Source organism: Saimiri boliviensis, chromosome 17, assembly GCF_048565385.1.
Source record: "Saimiri boliviensis isolate mSaiBol1 chromosome 17, mSaiBol1.pri, whole genome shotgun sequence".
Taxonomy (NCBI): domain Eukaryota; kingdom Metazoa; phylum Chordata; class Mammalia; order Primates; family Cebidae; genus Saimiri; species Saimiri boliviensis.
Window position 1 is genome coordinate 8,358,361 of NC_133465.1, and position 17,179 is coordinate 8,375,539.

At 48.2% G+C, this 17,179-nt stretch overlaps 1 protein-coding gene across 3 annotated transcripts; it reads left to right on the forward strand.

The window, feature by feature from the left end:
- The first annotated feature begins 75 nt into the window (after positions 1–75).
- On the forward strand, positions 76–15,529 carry CNTROB (centrobin, centriole duplication and spindle assembly protein). Of its 3 annotated transcripts, none has more exons than XM_003929198.4 (19): positions 76–1,284; positions 2,699–2,783; positions 3,023–3,104; positions 3,551–3,707; positions 4,996–5,112; positions 5,332–5,448; positions 5,794–5,892; positions 6,432–6,668; positions 7,006–7,152; positions 10,089–10,222; positions 10,820–10,945; positions 11,164–11,326; positions 12,410–12,668; positions 13,531–13,682; positions 13,872–13,935; positions 14,111–14,281; positions 14,439–14,571; positions 15,014–15,086; positions 15,334–15,529. In XM_003929198.4, the coding sequence occupies exons 1-19, from the start codon at positions 1,015–1,017 to the stop codon at positions 15,457–15,459; spliced, it is 2,712 nt and encodes a 903-aa protein (XP_003929247.3). In that variant the 5' UTR covers positions 76–1,014; the 3' UTR covers positions 15,460–15,529. The 3 variants fall into 3 exon arrangements, with proteins under 3 accessions (XP_003929247.3, XP_074244258.1, XP_074244257.1); XM_074388157.1 differs by having other exon boundaries at positions 1,196–1,284; positions 2,699–2,787; XM_074388156.1 differs by lacking the exon at positions 76–1,284 and adding an exon at positions 1,437–1,561.
- Positions 15,530–17,179: the final 1,650 nt, after the last annotated feature.

Here is a 17,179-nt window from a genome sequence, read left to right on the forward strand (position 1 = left end):
CCCCAGTGCCTCTCGTCAGACTCCGCCTCTCTCCTTCGACCAATCGGTGGCCACCGGAGCCGCGCAGGCGCGGCCAGGCTCTCGGGGTACCGAGGTGTTGTGAGCGTCTGCAAGCGTGGTCTCGCGGGCGGGTGACGTCATCGAGGCGAGAGAGGCGGGGCCGTAGACGGTGGGCGGGAGGCTGCCAACGGTTTTGAGCTTAGAGGGAGGCGCGAGACGGGGGAATCTTAGGGGAGGAGGCCAATCGCTCGCTCCCCACTTTGGCAAATTGGGGGCTGAGAACTGAAAGTGTGGAGAGCAGTCGGGACCAGGTGGTCGTCGGGGCAGAGGATCTCAGGCTAGGCTTGAGGGCAGCGTGCTTTTTAGGGACGACTAAGGGCGTGACTCAGGGTTCACAAGATTTCTTTTGGGGTGATCGGGAGGGAGAGAGTCTAGGGAGCGAAGCTTGCTATGGCTTTCTTGCTAGGAGGGGTCGGAAGGAAAGTGCAAGGGAGCTGACCCTGGGTAGAACGGGTGAAGGGGTGGGGGAGCGTGCGGTTCCTGCCTCTCTCGAGATTGGAGCCAGTTGAGGGACAAGTAGGGCAGCGGGACGGAAATTGGGCCCCTAGGGGATTTGGGTCCGTTTCCTTTGGGACGTTTTGGGTGTGAGAACTTAAGAGCTCCGTTGACCGGGGATAGCCTGTGCCGGACTTGATCTGCAGCTTCCAGCACTCGTAGTTGGGAGGAGGAGCTTCAGCGGCGCCGTGGTCCGCACCCGCTCTGCGCTACACCCTCTTAACACTATAACCAGGAGCTGGGGAAAGGGATGCTTTGGCGAAGTCCCATGGCCCCTGGAGCTGGTGGAAACCTTTCCTCCAACCAGAAAGCCTCGATACCCTTAATTCACCAAGGATCCTTGGCGTGGAGTCTTCCTCCCTTCTCCCAAATCTTTCTCCGTGAACTTTTCCTCCTGGACTTTGCTAAAGCAGAACCTCCCAGCTCTCTGCTGTCTCCGGTCGTCTCTTCCCTGTGTTCATGGCAACATCAGCTGCCAGCACCAGTTCACCCCTCGGGGCGGAGGATCTCCTGAGTGATTCATCAGAACCCCCTGGGCTCAACCAAGTGTCTTCCGAGGTGACCTCTCAGCTCTATGCTTCTTTGCGCCTCAGCCGGCAGGCGGAGGCCACAGCCCGAGCCCAGCTGTATTTACCCTCCACCTCCCCACCTCGTGAGGCGTTAGACGGCTTAGCCCAAGAATTGAGTCGAAGCTTGTCGGTCGGATTGGAAAACAACTTAAAGAAAAAGGTGAGGGAAGTGTGTCTTGGGGATCACTGGAGCACTAGACACCAGAGAGGCTTAGGATTGGGGCTGGGTTTTGTTATTGTTTTTTGTTTTAAATCTTTAATGAGATTTGAACTCTTAATGTTGCTTTTTTTTTTTTTTTTTTTTTTTTTTTTGAGACAGAGTCTCACTCTGTCGCCCAGGCTGGAGTGCAGTGGTGTGATATAGGCTCACTGCAATCTCTGTCTCCCGAGTTCGAGTGATACTCCTGCCTCAACCTCCTGAGCAGATGGGACTAAAGGTGCGAGCCCCCATGCCCCGCTAATTTTTGTATTTTTAGTAGAGATGGTGTTTCACCATATTGGTCAGGCTAGTCTCGAACTCCAGACCTTGTGATCTGCCTGACTTGGCCTCCCAAAGTGCTGGGATTACAAGCATGAGCCACTGCCCTTAGCCTCTTCATATTCCTTTTAACTATATAGGCAGTCATGCTTATGAGGGAGGGAGTGACCTGGGACACCATAATTTGAAAATTATGAAACTTCCTAGTGTCTTTTGTGAGAGACATCTCTGCTCCAAGTAGACAGAGCAAACCTATGGGGTAGGTTGGTAAGCTATTCTCTGTGCACTGGGAATGGGTAAGGTTTCTTAATCCCAAGAGGGGAGTCGGGATTTAGGATACCAGCTTAGATCCTTCCAGCTCAACACTATTTTGATAGTATGGTTCAAACTTTGGCATGTACATCAAGACATAGTTTAGTCTGTTACAACATGTTACAGAGAAAATAGTTATTAGTATTGTATAGAAAAGCTGTCATAGTCGGCTGGGCACGGTGGCTTACGCTTTAATCGCAGCACTTTGGGAGGCCAAGGTGGGTGGATCACGAGGTCAGGAGTTCAAGACCAGCCTGGCCAAGATTGTGAAACCCTGTATCTACTAAAAAAAAAATACAAAAAATTAGCTGGGCATGGTAGCATGCGCCTGTAATCCCAGCTACTTGAGAGGCTGAAGCAGAGAACTGCCTGAATCCGGGAGGCGGAGTTTGCAGTGAGCCGCGATGTACCACTGCACTCCAGCCAGGGCAACAGAGTGAGACTCCATCTCCAAAAAAAAAGAAAATATGTCATAGTCAATTTGCAGACTGGTTAGGTCTTCCAGAGTCTGAAAATGATTGCCACAAGCCACACAGTCCTTAGATTTGTTCTTGAATTGGCAAGAATCACCACAGCTCTTGTCTTACACCTCCCTGATTTATTTATTTACACTGTCTTTGTGGCTTCTGTAGTGTTTGAGTTTCTGACCCACAGTTAGGACATCTCTTATTGGATCTGTTTGGTTTCTTGTTTTCCAAAGTCCTGGAGTGAAAATTCTACCCCGGCAGCAAATAGGAGACAGACAACACAGATGGCATCTGATTTCCACATGTCTTTTTTCTAGGATGGTTCTAAGCATATCTTTGAGATGGAAAGTGTTCGGGGTCAGCTCCAGACCATGCTCCAAACCTCACGTGATACAGCCTATCGTGAGTAAACCCCTTCCTCAGAACTATGAAGGAGAACCTAGATTTAAGGGGTGAGAGAAAGTGGACAGAGGAACCTATAATCCCAGGAAAACCTCTGATCAAGAGATTTCAGGAGAAAAGGCTCCTGTTCTTTGGGAGGGGAGTGAAGTAGTGAGGGAACTGGAAAGGAAGGCCTTCAAGTGGCCCCTGTTTTGGTCAATACCTGACCCTGGCTTTTGGGTCCCTCTGGCTGCCTGCAGGGGATCCCCTCATTCCTGGCACTGGCTCAGAGAGACGGGAAGAGGACTCCTTTGACAGTGATAGCACCGCCACCTTGCTCAAGTGAGTTCTCCTTGGGGTTCTCCCTTAGCTCGCTTGCTTACTTGGAAATCCAAATGTTTTGCTCCTTATTTCTCCCGTTATTGCTGTTGTGCCTCTCAAGAACCCAAGAGGCTTATCACTTAGCTTTCAGTTTTCATCCGTTTTCTCCTGTCTCCTACCCTATTTGCTCCTTCAGGAACATGGACATTTGCTGCCTCGTACCCAGTTTTCTCTTAACCTCCAGTCATTCTTCCCCTTAGGAGAGTTAGCTTGTTTCTGCTGAAAACTTGAAGTGTATCATAAACGTATGTGTTATTGATGGAGCTATGGTTACATAGCTTTATGACTTTGGGCAAGTCTCTTGGCCCTCTCTGGGTCTCAGTTTTCTTATTTGTAAAATATCACAGTTGGACAAATGGATTCCAAAAGCTTTCCCAACCCTAACGTTCTCTACCTGATTTGCTTAGCACCCGGCCCCTGCAAGACTTGTCTCCATCTAGCTCAGCCCACGCCCTGGAGGAGCTGTTTCCCCGCTACACCAGTCTTCGGCCAGGGCCTCCACTCAATCCCCCAGATTATCAGGGGCTGAGAGATGCATTTGATTCAGAGCATACCCGCCGCAAGGTAAGATGCAAAGGCTTCCTTTTGAAAGCAGCAAAGATTAGAAGGAGGGAAACCGAGTGTTGAAAGGGCTGAGGGTTAAGAGCTGAGAGCTGGGACTTTGCTCAAATGTTTTTCTGGGGAGAGGCCTTTTTTGACCATCCATCTTATATGGCATCACCTCCCCTCTAAGCCATCGGTCAGATCACCCTTTTATTTCCTTCATATAGCTTATCACTCTGATAGATCTCATTTTTTTCCTTCCCTTTAAAATCTAAAATCCATGAGGGTCAGAATGTTGTTTTGTCTTAGTACTGGCTGCCTGGCTGCCTGAGGTCTAGAATATACCTAACACAGAAACACTCTGTGTTTGTTGCATGGACACAAACTCTGCTAGCTTGTGCACGGGATTTATAGCTACTGATGATATACTGAGCTTTAGCTCTGTGAGCCTCTGCCTTAACGTCTGAAGGGGACAGAGAAATAGACAAAGCATAGGAAAAGTCAAAATCATTGGTTGCCATTTGTGGAAGTATCTCTTTTTTTTAATATATATATATATATTCTAACCAGTGTCATATGATACTTTTTTTTTTTTTTTTTTTTTGAGGCAGAGTCTTGCTCTGTCTCCCAGGCTGGAGTGCAGTGGCATGATCTCAGCTGCAACCTCTACCTCCCAGGTTCAAGCGATTCTCCTGCCTCAGTCTCCCCAGTAGCTGGAATTACAGGCGCGCACCACCCTGCCTGACTAATTTTTGTGTTTTTACTAGAGACAGGGTTTTACCATGTTAGCCAGGCTGGTCTTAAACTCCTGACCACATGATCTCCCAGCACCTCCCAAAGTGCTGGGATTACAGTCTTGAGCCACTGCTCCAGGTTTTCTTTCTCTATTTTAAATTCCTTGGGCGTGAATGAAAGGCTTTCCCCTTTATCCTTGCTATGTTTACTCATTGTGTCCAGTGAGCTTCTGAAAGTAGGAGTAACTTTGCACATTTTGCTGTGTGGGCTGCTGCACCTCTGCCAAAAGGTTTATGGGATTTTTACTCAGGAGATCCAGGAAAAGGAGAAGCCTGGAATCTAAGCACTTACCTCCTGAAAAGGTAGAGAAACATGTTGGAGATCTGGAGCTTCAGGGTTCTTGCTTCAGAATTTTCCTGATTCTCCTTCTCCAAAGAGAGGAATCAAACCTATTCTGTTCTTGGGACCCAGCCTTCTTGGCTCCAGCCCATTCCCCCGTAGAGGAGCTGGAAAGTGTGGTGCTGTGGTCATACAAAAGATGGGCATCACCCAGACGTCTCACCCTTTTCCCCAGCATTGTGAGCGCCATATTCAGAGCCTGCAGACCCGAGTGTTAGAGCTACAGCAACAATTAGCCGTGGCTGTGGCTGCCGACCGCAAGAAAGATATCATGATTGAACAACTGGACAAGGTGCCAGGGTAGCAAAATATGGGTGGGTCTCTCCATGAAGAGCATTAAGGAATAATAAATAAGGGGGTGGCCAACCAATGTTTCTTGATGCATGCTGAGAGCTGGGCAAGAGGTTGGTTTGCTGACTGTTGGGGGAAGACGGATGTTGACCCTGCCCCTGTGGGTAGAAAGAGAGCAAAAAAGTTATTTTGAAATTCCATCTGACTTGCCCTACCTGAGACCCTGGCCCGTGTGGTGGAGGGCTGGAACCGGCATGAGGCTGAGCGGACAGAGGTTCTCAGGGGACTTCAAGAGGAACGCCAGGCGGCAGAGCTCACCAGAAGCAAGCAGCAGGAGGTGAGTGCCCTGGAGCATATGGCATTAGAACCTGAGTCACAGATCTCTAGATGCAAAGGGGCAGAAATAGCTCTAGAATTAGGGTTCCCAACAGATTGACCTCAATCTTGTTATAGCTGTCCTGACATTTCTCATCCCTGTTTCTTCTCTTTTAACTGTTTCTGCGGTCCAACTTGCATCATCAGTGTCTTCTTAATTTTTCCCACACCATGTCATCTTCTGCTTGGCCCCTTAGTCATTTAGTTAACTCTGAAGTTTCAAGTTTACATTGTCAATGCTTTATAAAATATAAATCACAGAGATTTCCCATGGTTCCTCTGCCCTGTATTCCTCTCTTCCTGAAAGACTGTAACCCGCCTGGAACAAAGCCTTTCTGAGGCCATGGAAGCCCTGAATCGTGAGCAGGAAAGTGCCAGACTGCAGCAACGGGAAAGAGAGACATTGGTGAGAAGATTGGACTGGGTTAATTCCACTGGAAGCTGACCTCAGATGATTTGCATGCCTCAGCCTCCCAAAGTGCTGGGATTATAGGCATAAGCCACTGCACCTGACTGCGTGTGTTTTTGTTTTTTGTATATTTTTGAGATGGAGTCTTGCTCTGTCGCCTAGGCTGGAGTGCGATGGTGCGATCTTGGCTCACTGCAACCTCTGCCTCCCAGGTTCAAGCGATTCTCTGCCTCAGCCTCCCAAGTAGCTGGGATTATAGGCACCCACCACTATGCCCAACTAATTTTTATATTTTTAGTAGAGACAGGATTTCGCTATGTTGGACCAGGCTAGTCTCTGAACTCCTGACCTCAGGTGATCCACCTGCCTCGGCCTCCCAAGTGCTGGGATTACAGGCATGAGCCATTAGGCCTGGTCTAATTATTGTGTTTTTAATGGGCATAATTCTCAGCAGGCACATTGTATGAGGGTCAGAGGGCAGATTGCTGGTCTCTCAAGGGCCTACTAAGGATCCTGGTTTTCTTCTGAGTCTACAGGAAGAGGAAAGGCAAGCTCTGACCCTGAGCTTAGAGGCAGAGCAGCAGCGGTGCTGTGCCCTGCAGGAGGAGCGGGATGCAGCTCGGGCTGGGCAACTGAGTGAGCATCGAGCATTGGAGGCTCTTCAGGCTGCCCTAGAAGAAGAACGGCAGACCTGGGCCCAGCAAGAGCTCCAGCTTAAGGAACACTACCAGGCGCTGCAGCTGGAGAGCCAGGCTCAGCTGGAAAGGGAGAAGGTAAAAGTGGCAGTTGGAAGAGTTGAGGAACTAGAGACTAGATGAAGGGCAAAAGAATTGAGTGGGAGGGAATGTTAGAATAGGGGATATACAAAGGCAAGAGTGGAGAGAGCCATATGTGGAAGACAGGGTTGAGAGTGTGGGGCCAGCAGGAAGGGCTGGGGGTATTGAATACATGAAAGGCCAAAGAGTGAAATTAAACAGTGTTGGGGAAATAAGACAAATGGGAGAAGAGGGGAAGCTTGGGCTTTAGGGCTTAGGAGGATGACTTGGGGAGTGCAGGTAACCAGGAGACCGGAAATGAGGTATGTACTTATGTTTGATTTGTCTTTCATAGGAGAAGGGTCAGAGGGAAGCCCAGGCAGCCCGGGAGGCCCAGCACCAGTTGGCATTGGTGCAGTCTGAGGTGCGGCGGTTGGAAGGGGAGCTGGACACAGCTCGGAGAGAGAGAGATGCCCTGCAGCTGGAAATGAGCTTGGTGCAGGTCAGAAGGCAGAGGGTTCTGGAGGGTTTTTCTGAGAGCAGTAGATCCGAGGCCAAGGGACCTCGCAGGAATTGTGGCAGACACTCCCATTTCAGGTATTTGGGGTTTACTTCCATTAACAGTTTCTATGTAGTATGGGTGGTTTTCTGTCCTAAACTCAGAGCCATTTCTCACTGAGTGACCATTTCCCACAATATGTCAGACTCATCTAGTGTTACTTTTAGGATTAAATGGATTTCAATTTATTAAAGATACATAATGTTATTTTAAGAGATGACACCACACTTAGTGGGTTGACAGAGCAGGTGGAAGCATTTGTCGGAGACTGGATTCCAATGGTAACAGTATGCTTTGTAATTCTCATTACTTCAGTAACTTGTTTTAATTTCTCTGACTAGGTCAGAGACCAAGGAGGGCAATGATTGTTTAATTTACTTATTAAACTTCCATAACAACACATGGCCTGGCACAGAATTGGACTCGAAAATTGTCGATATAATTACACTTTGAAAAACACTTTCCGCCGGGCGTGGTGGCTCAAGCCTGTAATCCCAGCACTTTGGGAGGCCGAGGCGCGTGGATCACGAGGTTGAGAGATCGAGACCATCCTGATCACCATGGTGAAACCCCGTCTCTACTAAAAATACAAAAAATTAGCTGGGCATGGTGGCACGTGCCTGTAATCCCAGCTACTTAGGAGGCTGAGGCAGGAGAATTGCTTGAACCCAGGAGGCGGAGGTTGCGGTGAGCCGAGATTGTGCCATTGCACTCCAGCCTGGGTAACGAGTGAAACTCCGTCTCAAAAAAAAAAAAAAAAAAAGAAAAAGAAAAAAAAGAAAAACACTTTCCACCTAGTTATGACATTGAATTTTAAATTCAAACTAGTCAGACGACTCTTGCCATGGAATAGAGCAGGGGTTGGTGAACTTTTTCTGTAAAGGGCCAGACAGTAAATATTTTTAGCTTTGTGGGTTGTATGGTCTCAGTTGCGACTACCCAACTCTGCTATTATACCACAAAAGTAGCTAAAACTGTACATAAACAAATGGGCACAGCTGTATTCCAGTATGACTTATATAAACAGGCAATGGAGGGCTGAATTGGGCTGTAGTTTCTGATCTCTAGAGTAGAGGAAAGAATTGGAGAGAGCTGTGTTCCAGCCCAGGGTGGAGACACAGCATTGAAGAGGAAAGAGTACTACATTAGGACTTAGGGCACTCAGTTCTACTTCTAGCTGGTATTTTGACCTTTGTGGGCCTCTGTTTTTATGTGTAAAATGTGTGTTAAGGACAAACTGATGAATTTTCCAGATGCAAGCCAGCCTGAGAGGCCATGTTCCTTATAAATGGTTAACTTAAGGAAGTACCCAATTACTTGGTCAGTGAGGCCAGCATTTGAGAAACACACTCCTTTGGTCTGGTGTGGTGGCTAACACCTGTAATCCCAGCACTGTGGGAGGCCAAGGTGGATGGATTACTTGAGCCCAGGAGTTTGAGACCAGCCTGGCCAACATGGTGAAACCCCCTCTCTCCTAAAAATATAAAAAATTAACCGGGTATAGTGGCATGCACCTGTAGTCCCGGCTACTCAGGAGGCTGAGGCAGGAGAGTCACTTGAACTCGTAAGGCGGAGGTTGCAGTGAGCTGAGATTGTGCCCTTGCACTCCAGCCTGGGCAACAGAATGAGACTCCATCTCAAAACAAAAACAAAAACAAAAAATTGACCTAGGGTGTCAGCTGTAACAATGAGATCACATTCAATAAAGACTAAGAAAGCATCCAGGTGTGGTGACTCATGCCAGTAATCCCAGCACTTTGAGAGGCCAAGGTGACCAGATGGCTTGAGCCCAGGAGTTCAAGACCATCCTGGGCGTAACATGACAAAACCTAAACTCTGCTGAAAATACAGAAAATTAATTGGGTATAGTGGTGTGTGCCTGTAGTCTCGGCTACTTGGGAGGCTGAGGTGGAAGGATCAACTGAAATGGAGGCTGCAGTCAGCCGTGATCACACCCCTGCACTCCAGCCTGGATGACGGGAGCGAGACCCAGTCTCAAAAAAAAAAAAAAAAAAAGAAAGGGCCAGGTGTGGTGGCTCATGCCTGTAATCCCAGCAGTTTGGGAGGCTAAGGTGAGAGGACTGCTTGAGTCCAAGAGTTTGAGACCAGCCTGGGCAACATAATGAGACCCAACCTCTACAAAAAATGAAAAAATGAGCTGGGCGTAGTGGCACAAGTTTGTAGCCCCAGCTACTCTGAAGGCTGAGGAGGGAGGATTCCTGGAGTCTGGGAGGTCAAGACTGCAGTGAGCCATGATCACGCCACTGCACTTTAGCCTAAGCAACAGAGCAAGACCCTGTCTAAAAGCAGGGGCTGGGAAGATAACCACTATTTGGAGTTAGAAATTGAGTTCTTTGCAGTGTAGTACTCTACGTGGAAATCAGATTTCAGTGAGTTGAAGGACTGTGGGTGAGAAAATAGAGACACTTACAGGCTGACTGCTTAAGGAGGAAGAGGCACTGACATTTATTGAATGCCTACTGGCTGTCAGGTTCTGTACTCAGGATATGCTATCTCAGACACATAGAATGAATTTGATTGCTCTAGTGAACATTTATTTTAGCTAAGAAATTTATATCTTTCACCTAAAGTCATTTTCACTTTGATGTATTTTTTTCTTCTGTTTTCATTTGTATTTTTTCTCCCCTCCCCTTTCTCCTCACTTTGAGGTATTTTAAGGTGTGAATATCTCGTGGTCTAATAAGGAAAGGGAACCTCTTTCACTCCTTCATTCACACAAGAATGAAGGCAAAATTCTTGTTCTTCATCTCCTATGAGGGGGAAAGTCGGTACTGGGTTTTGTCTACATTATATCCTCCATCCTCTTCTAAATCCAAACAGATTTGAGCTGACCGTTATCCCACCTTCTTCACTCCCAGGCCCGGTATGAAAGCCAGCGGATCCAGATGGAGTCGGAGCTGGCTGTGCAGCTGGAGCAGCGGGTGACGGAGCGGCTGGCGCAGGCTCAGGAGAGCAGCCTACGGCAAGCAGCCTCCCTCAGGGAACAGCACAGGTACATGGGACTCACTGGGTGTCACTTCTCCCAGCCACAGCAGGAAGTAGTCCTGAAGCATTGTCCAGGCCCATGCTCTCTCTGCCATTGTCCAGCACTGTGGCTCCCAGGGTGCACTAACTCCCATCAGCCAAGACCTGAGTCTCTCTTGGGAGGGCTGCCTTCATGTGTTCGTGGAGAGCCAGAAGTGCCTGGGAATTTTCATCCCATAGGGCGTAGCCCTTAACCAAGAACTGACGGGTGTAGGATGATAGATGGTCCCCTCCCTTGCTGGACCATTGCTGATGTATGACCTGTGCTGTCTCCGGAGCTACTCTGTGGGGCTGAGCCTCCTCCGAGCCCGGTCTCACTTCTCCTCACCCCCATTCTGCTGCCAGGATTTCCTGGAAGTGCTTCTGAAATAAGTTTCTTTATTTAAGTCTCTGCTTCTGAGGAACCCATCCTAAGACCCCAGCTTTGTCCTCGTCTCTTCCTGTGCCACGGCCAGGCGGCTGACTGGCTATCTGGGTCACTGTCACATGCACACATGATGTCTTTTTCTCAGTTGGTCACTTCTGTCTCCGGTCTCAGGCCTCTTTTCCAACTTGTGCCCTTTAGGAAGCAGCTGCAGGACCTCAGTGGACAGCACCAGCAGGAGCTGGCCAGTCAGCTGGCTCAGTTCAAGGTGGAAATGGCAGAACGAGAGGAACGGCAGCAGCAGGTGGCTGAGGACTACGAGCTCAGGTGCTGGTCTCCGGAGTGCCCCTGGCAGGCCCCAGCCCCTTTCCCATGGGTAGAGCCCAAACTGGGAACAGTAAGGAGCTGCTCCCTTGCTCGATCTGTCTCCTCTACATGGGCCCCAGGTCCTTTCAGAATGTCTGATGTTCCCTTCTGGCTCTTGAGAACCTCTAAGTCTCTTCTTCCTTAAAGGCCCTGACTCACCTCTCCTTTCTTTTCTTCAGACTGGCCCGCGAGCAAGCACGAGTGCGTGAACTTCAGAGTGGGAACCAACAGCTGGAGGAGCAGCGGGCGGAGCTGGTGGAGCGACTGCAGGCCATGCTGCAGGCCCACTGGGATGAGGCCACTCAACTGCTCAGCACCACTCTCCCGCCGCCCAACCCGCCAGTAGGCATTGCCCCTTGAGCTAAGCTTCTCAGTTGTGTTCTATTTTTATTTTTATTTTTGAGATAGGGTCTCACTCTTGCTCAGGCTGGAGTGTACTGGTGCGATCGTGGCTCACGGCAGCCTCGAACTCCTGTGCTTAAGTGATCCTCCCACCTCTGACTCCCAAAGTGCTGGGATTCCAGGCATGAGCTACCATGCCAGCGAGAATTGTGTTCTAGATTCCTTCTTTGGAAATCTAGCTCCCTCCCAAGGGAAGTACTAAGTTCAGCTCCCAAGGCCTACACTGGGGGCAAAAAAATCAGTGGACTTTTCCAAATAATAAGTGCCTCAGCAAAATAAATCCTTTTTTCCATGGCCATAGGTCACTGGCATAACTCTTGTCTCCCAGTCCCAAGAGGTGATAAATAATATGTGGTACTAGTCTTATGGAGGGATGGCTGAATTAATTATGAGAGAAAGGGCCAAAAATTGTTTCCAAGTCCTGCCCCAGAGTAGAGTGGGGAGTCTCACTTCCTAGCCCTTCATATGTTGATAATTCTCACTTTTCATTATGAAATTCTAGCCAGATGTGGTGGTACGCCTGTAATCTCAGCTATATGGGAGGCTAAAGCAGAAAGATCACTTGAGCTTAGGAGTTCAAGACCAGCCTAGGCAACACAGTGAGACCTCATCTCAAAAAAAGAAAAAGAAGAAAAACCTAGGACATTTTAATTTTAATTTTATTTATTTAAACGTTTATTATTTATGTATTTATTTGAGACAAGGTCTCACTCTGTTGCCCAGGCTGGGCTCAAGCAATCCTCCCTCCTCAGCTTCCTGAGTAGCTGGGACTACAGGCACATGATACTGCCTCCAGCTAATTTTTAAAATTTTTGTAGAGATGGAGTCTCTCTGGGTTGCCAGGGCTGGTCTCAAACGCCTAGCTTCAAACGATTCTCCTACCTCAGCCTCCCAAAGTGTTGGGATTACAGGTGTGAGCCACTGCACCCAGAAATTTACAATCTCATTAAAATGTTTGTACCACGTCTTATCTCTTTAAACCTACTATGCTTTGATCCTTCTTTCTGCCTCTCTCCTGGTCAGGTTCCTCCTGCTGGACCTTCCAGCCCCGGGCCTCAGGAGCCAGAGAAGGAGGAGAGGAGGGTCTGGACTATGCCTCCGGTGGCCGTGGCCCTGAAGCCTGTATTGCAGCAGAGTCGGGAAGCAAGGGACGCGCTACCTGGAGAGCCTCCTGTTCTTTGTAGTTCATCCTCAGATCTCAGCCTCCTGTTGGGCCCCTCTTTTCAGAGCCAGCATTCTTTCCAACCCCTGGAACCCAAACCAGACGTCACTTCATCCACAGGTAGCTGGGGACAGAAGTCACTGGGGTTCCCCTTCTGTGCATGAATTAGTTCGCTCTTCCATATCTTGCTTTCTTTCTGGTACTTGAGCATTTAGTTTCCCAGATGTCTTCAGTGATCACAAGTTGCAAGAAGCAGAAATCTGCTCACGTTTGTCCAGATAAAAAGGTTGAGATCTCTAGGCCGGGCACGGTGGCTCAAGCCTGTAATCCCAGCACTTTGGGAGGCCGAGGCGGGTGGATCACGAGGTCAAGAGATCGAGACCATCCTGGTCAACATGGTGAAACCCCGTCTCTACTAAAAATACAAAAAATTAGCTGGGCATGGTGGCGCGTGCCTGTAATCCCAGCTACTCAGGGAGGCTGAGACAGAAGGATTGCTTGAGCCGAGGAGTTTGGGACTAGACTGAAGTAAGAAGGTGCCATCGTACTCCAGCCTGGGCCACACAGCAAGACTGTCTCAAAAAAAAAAAAAAAAAGTGTTGAGTTGTATCACAATTAAAATCTTTAAAATTATGTGATAATAATAAAAGAATGGGAGCATATTCTGGGGAAGAGATCAGAACATGTATGTCTCATTTCCGTTCTTCAGGGAGTTAGTGAGGGCATTTAGAGTTTGAGTATCACAGCTTTCTTCTTCTGCCTATACTTCTGTCTTAGAATTCAGCTGCGCCATCTCCCAGTCACCTCCAACCCTTCCCTCTCCATCTTCCTTTAAACCTCCATATTCGTCTTCTCCTAGCTGTGATGTTCCTCCTACATTTAATAGGCCCCTTTCTTCTGAGTATTAGGTGAGTTGATTTGTGGAGGAGCCCCTTCCCCCTTGAACACATTTCCACTCACCCATACCTGTTTCCCTTTGCAGCTGGGGCCTTCTCTGCACTCGGGGCCTTCCATCCGGATCATCAGGCAGAGCGGCCATTCCCTGAGGAAGATCCTGGACCTGACGGGGAAAACCTCATAAAGCAAGGGCTACCGCCTGCCCAACTGGAAGGCCTCAAGAATTTCTTGCACCAGGTAAGAGAGATTCTACCTAGACTAGCTCATTTTCTTCTTCCCTTCTTTCCTTTTTCTGCTCTAGAAATCCAAGACTCTGGCCTCATTCCCTGTTTGTGACTAACTCATTGTTCTAGCTTTTTCTCTCTGATCCCTAGGCCTTTTTCTCTATCAGTTCCTGGGGAACTTGACTATCTTATTCACCCACAGTTACTGGAGACAGTGCCCCAGAACAATGAGAACCCTTCTGTCGACCTGTTGCTGTCTAAGTCTGGTGAGTTCCAACTCTGAAGACAGTTGGGGCTGAGGCCTGGGAAAGATGGGAGTTGGTTATCTAGAATGCATTTTTAGGAGCTGGTAAAGTGATAAAGCCTTATAAATATTGGGTGGTGGGACTTCCTTGACTCTTTGCCCATTTTCTGATTCTTGGCTCTCTTTTCTTTTGCTAGGTCCTCTGACTGTCCCATCTTGGGGGGATGCCCCTCAAGTGCCACGTCTTCCACCCCCTGTCCACAAAACCAAAGTTCCCTTAGCCATGGCATCTAGTCTTTTCCGGGTCCATGAGCTTCCCTCCTCCCATTCACAAGGCAGTGGCCCCAGCAGTGGTTCCCCAGAGAGAGGTGAGCAGGTCCTGGTTTACTAGGGGAAGAAAGAGGGACAGTCTTGCATGTGGATCCAGTACAGGCACTTAAGGCCCTTCTGAATTTCTGGGGAAATGGGCTGAGGGCTGGGGAGTGGGGCCTTAGGATGAGGCCGGTGATTATTGGTATCTCTCAGGTGGAGATGGGCTCACATTCCCAAGGCAGCTGATGGAGGTGTCTCAACTGTTACGACTCTACCAGGCTCGGGGCTGGGAGGCTCTGCCTGCTGAGGATCTGCTGCTCTACCTGAAGAGGCTGGAACACAGCGGGTACAAGCCTGGGAAGAAGGAGAAAGGAATCGGAGGGTGGAAGCTGGATTATGCAGAGTAGAATGGGTGTATTGTACACTGAACAGAATTGTTGTCCTTTTCTGGGGAGGAAAGTGAAGGACAGGATGTGGATCCGCAGATCTTCTCTTACTGCCCACACCTTTCTTTTGTCTCTTCTTTCTACTGCTGTTTTCTTCTAAACAAAAAAATCTTTTCTCCAGGTCTCTCTAACTTCGTTTTTTCCTCTTTACCCGACAGCTCAAAACTCAGCATCCTAGAATTTTGACTAGCTGGTATAACTCATTGTTTGTTTCTGCTAATGTCTCCGCTCATTTGATGTCGGGTCTATCAAGTTTGTTGTTATTCTTAAGAGACAGAATCCTGTATTGGGTAATCAGAGGGACAGAGCTCCCTATCCTCATACCTTTGATTTGTGTGGCAGGACTGATGGCCGAGGGGATAATGGCCCCAGAAGGAACACAGACTCCCGCTTGGGTGAGATCCCCCGGAAAGAGGTGAGGGAAAATCAAGCAGGGATCAGGGAAGAAAAGGGATCTCACTGACCAGTTCCTTCACCTCTGCACACTCCCTGGCTGGCTGTGCTCTCATTGCCTGCTCCCTCCACTCCATCCCTGCATTCTGTAGCATGGCCTTTCCTCCCTGTGGACTCATCTGGCCCGCTCCACTTGCCTTTCCTCAGTGGGGTGGGGAATTGACAGGATCTGATGCTGACTTCTTCCTCACTCTTCCATCAACTCTCAGATTCCCTCCCAGGCTGTCCCTCGCCGCCTTGCTACAGCCCCCAAGACTGAAAAACCTCCCGCACGGAAGAAAAGTGGGCACCCTGCCCCAAGTAGCATGAGGAGCCGGGGGGGAGTCTGGAGATGAGCCCCTTACCCTCTCTCGTCTTCTTTGTTCTCTCATTGTTATTATTTTAATAAATGCTCAGTAGTCTGTATTAGAGTCTCTGGCTCATAGGACTTTGGAAAATGGAGGTTTTGTAGGAAATCACTTTGTAAAGAAACCACATTTGGTTTAAGTACTTTTTTTATATGTTACGTGTTTATATGTCATTTCTGTGGGAAAAGACATGAATGCTTTGGAAGATGGTTTATGACAAGATTTTGGAAGTTGGAGCGGCTGAGATTCAGTGGGTAAAGGCTAAAACCTCAGAGCAATGAACTCTGGTTGGTAGTGGAATTATGGGTGATTCTTAGTTTTTTAATATATTTCTGTATTTTCCAAGTTTTCTAGAACAAGTATATGTTACTTTAATAATCAGAAAAGACCCACACTTTTCTTTCTTTGAGATGGAATTTCCCTCTTGTTGCTCAGGCTGGAGTGCAGTGGCGTGATCTTGGCTCACTACAACCTCTGCCTCCTGGGTTCAGGCAATACTCCTGCCTCAGCCTCCTGAGTAGCTGGGATTACAGGCATGCACCACCACGCCCGGCTAATTTTGTATTTTTAGTAGAGACGGGGTTTCTCCATGTTGATCAGGCTGGTCTCAAACTCCCGACCTCAGGTGATCCACCCGCCTCAGCCTCCCAAAGTGCTGGGATTACAGGTGTGAGCCACCATGCCCAGCTAAGACCCATACTTTTTTTTTTTTTTTTTTTTTTTTTTTTTTTTTTTTTTGAGACGGAGTTTCGCTCTTGTTGCCCAGGCTGGAGTGCAATGGCGCGATCTCCGCTCACCGCAACCTCCGCCTCCTGGGTTCAGGCAATTCTCCTGCCTCAGCCTCCTGAGTAGCTGGGATTACAGGCACGCGCCACCATGCCCAGCTAATTTTTTGTATTTTTAGTAGAGACGGGGTTTCACCATGTTGACCAGGATGGTCTCGATCTCTCGACCTCGTGATCCACCCGCCTCGGCCTCCCAAAGTGCTGGGATTACAGGCTTGAGCCACCGCGCCCGGCGACCCATACTTTTAATAAGAGCAAGTTATTGTATAAAAAGTTTGAGTTAAAATGTGGTTGATGGGGAGAAAGTTTTCTCTTTTAAGGGAAAATAATTCTCACAGGTTGCATTGGTAGGATTCAGATTGGCAGATTCTACTCTAGCCAGCAGACGTATTGTTGCTGTAGTTTTCACTCTTACGACTTTAAAACATGTATAAAAGATTAGAGTGCTGGGTCCTAATGAAACTAAAGAGTTTCTGCACAGCAAAAGAGACTATCAGCAGAGTAAACAGACAAGTTACAGAATGGGAGAAAATATTCTCAAACTATGCATTTGACAAAGGTCTAATATCCAGAATCTATTAGGAACTTAAATCAACAAGGAAAAAACAAACAACTCCATTGAAAAATGGGCAGATGACATAAACAGACACTTATCAAAAGAAGACATGCAAGCGCCCAACAAATATTTGAAAAAATGCTCATTACTAATCATGAGAGAAATGCAAATCGATTTAATGTAAAATCCCATAATGAGATACCATCTCAAACCCATCAGAATGACTATTATTAAAAAGTCAAAAAACAGCAGATGCCGCCAGGCGCGGTGGCTCATGCCTGTAATCCCAACACTTTGGGAGGCCAAGATGGGTGTATCACGAGGTCAAGAGATTGAGACCATCCTGGTCAACTTGGTGAAACGCCGT

Bases quoted from the DNA above. Each gene is read 5' to 3' on its own strand.
- CNTROB (XM_003929198.4), top strand. From the start codon at position 1,015: ATGGCAACATCAGCTGCCAGCACCAGTTCACCCCTCGGGGCGGAGGAT. The intron at 2,784-3,022 runs GTGAGTAAACCC...GGCTGCCTGCAG, and splicing joins CTCACGTGATACAGCCTATC to GGGATCCCCTCATTCCTGGC. The intron at 5,893-6,431 runs GTGAGAAGATTG...CTGAGTCTACAG, and splicing joins AACGGGAAAGAGAGACATTG to GAAGAGGAAAGGCAAGCTCT.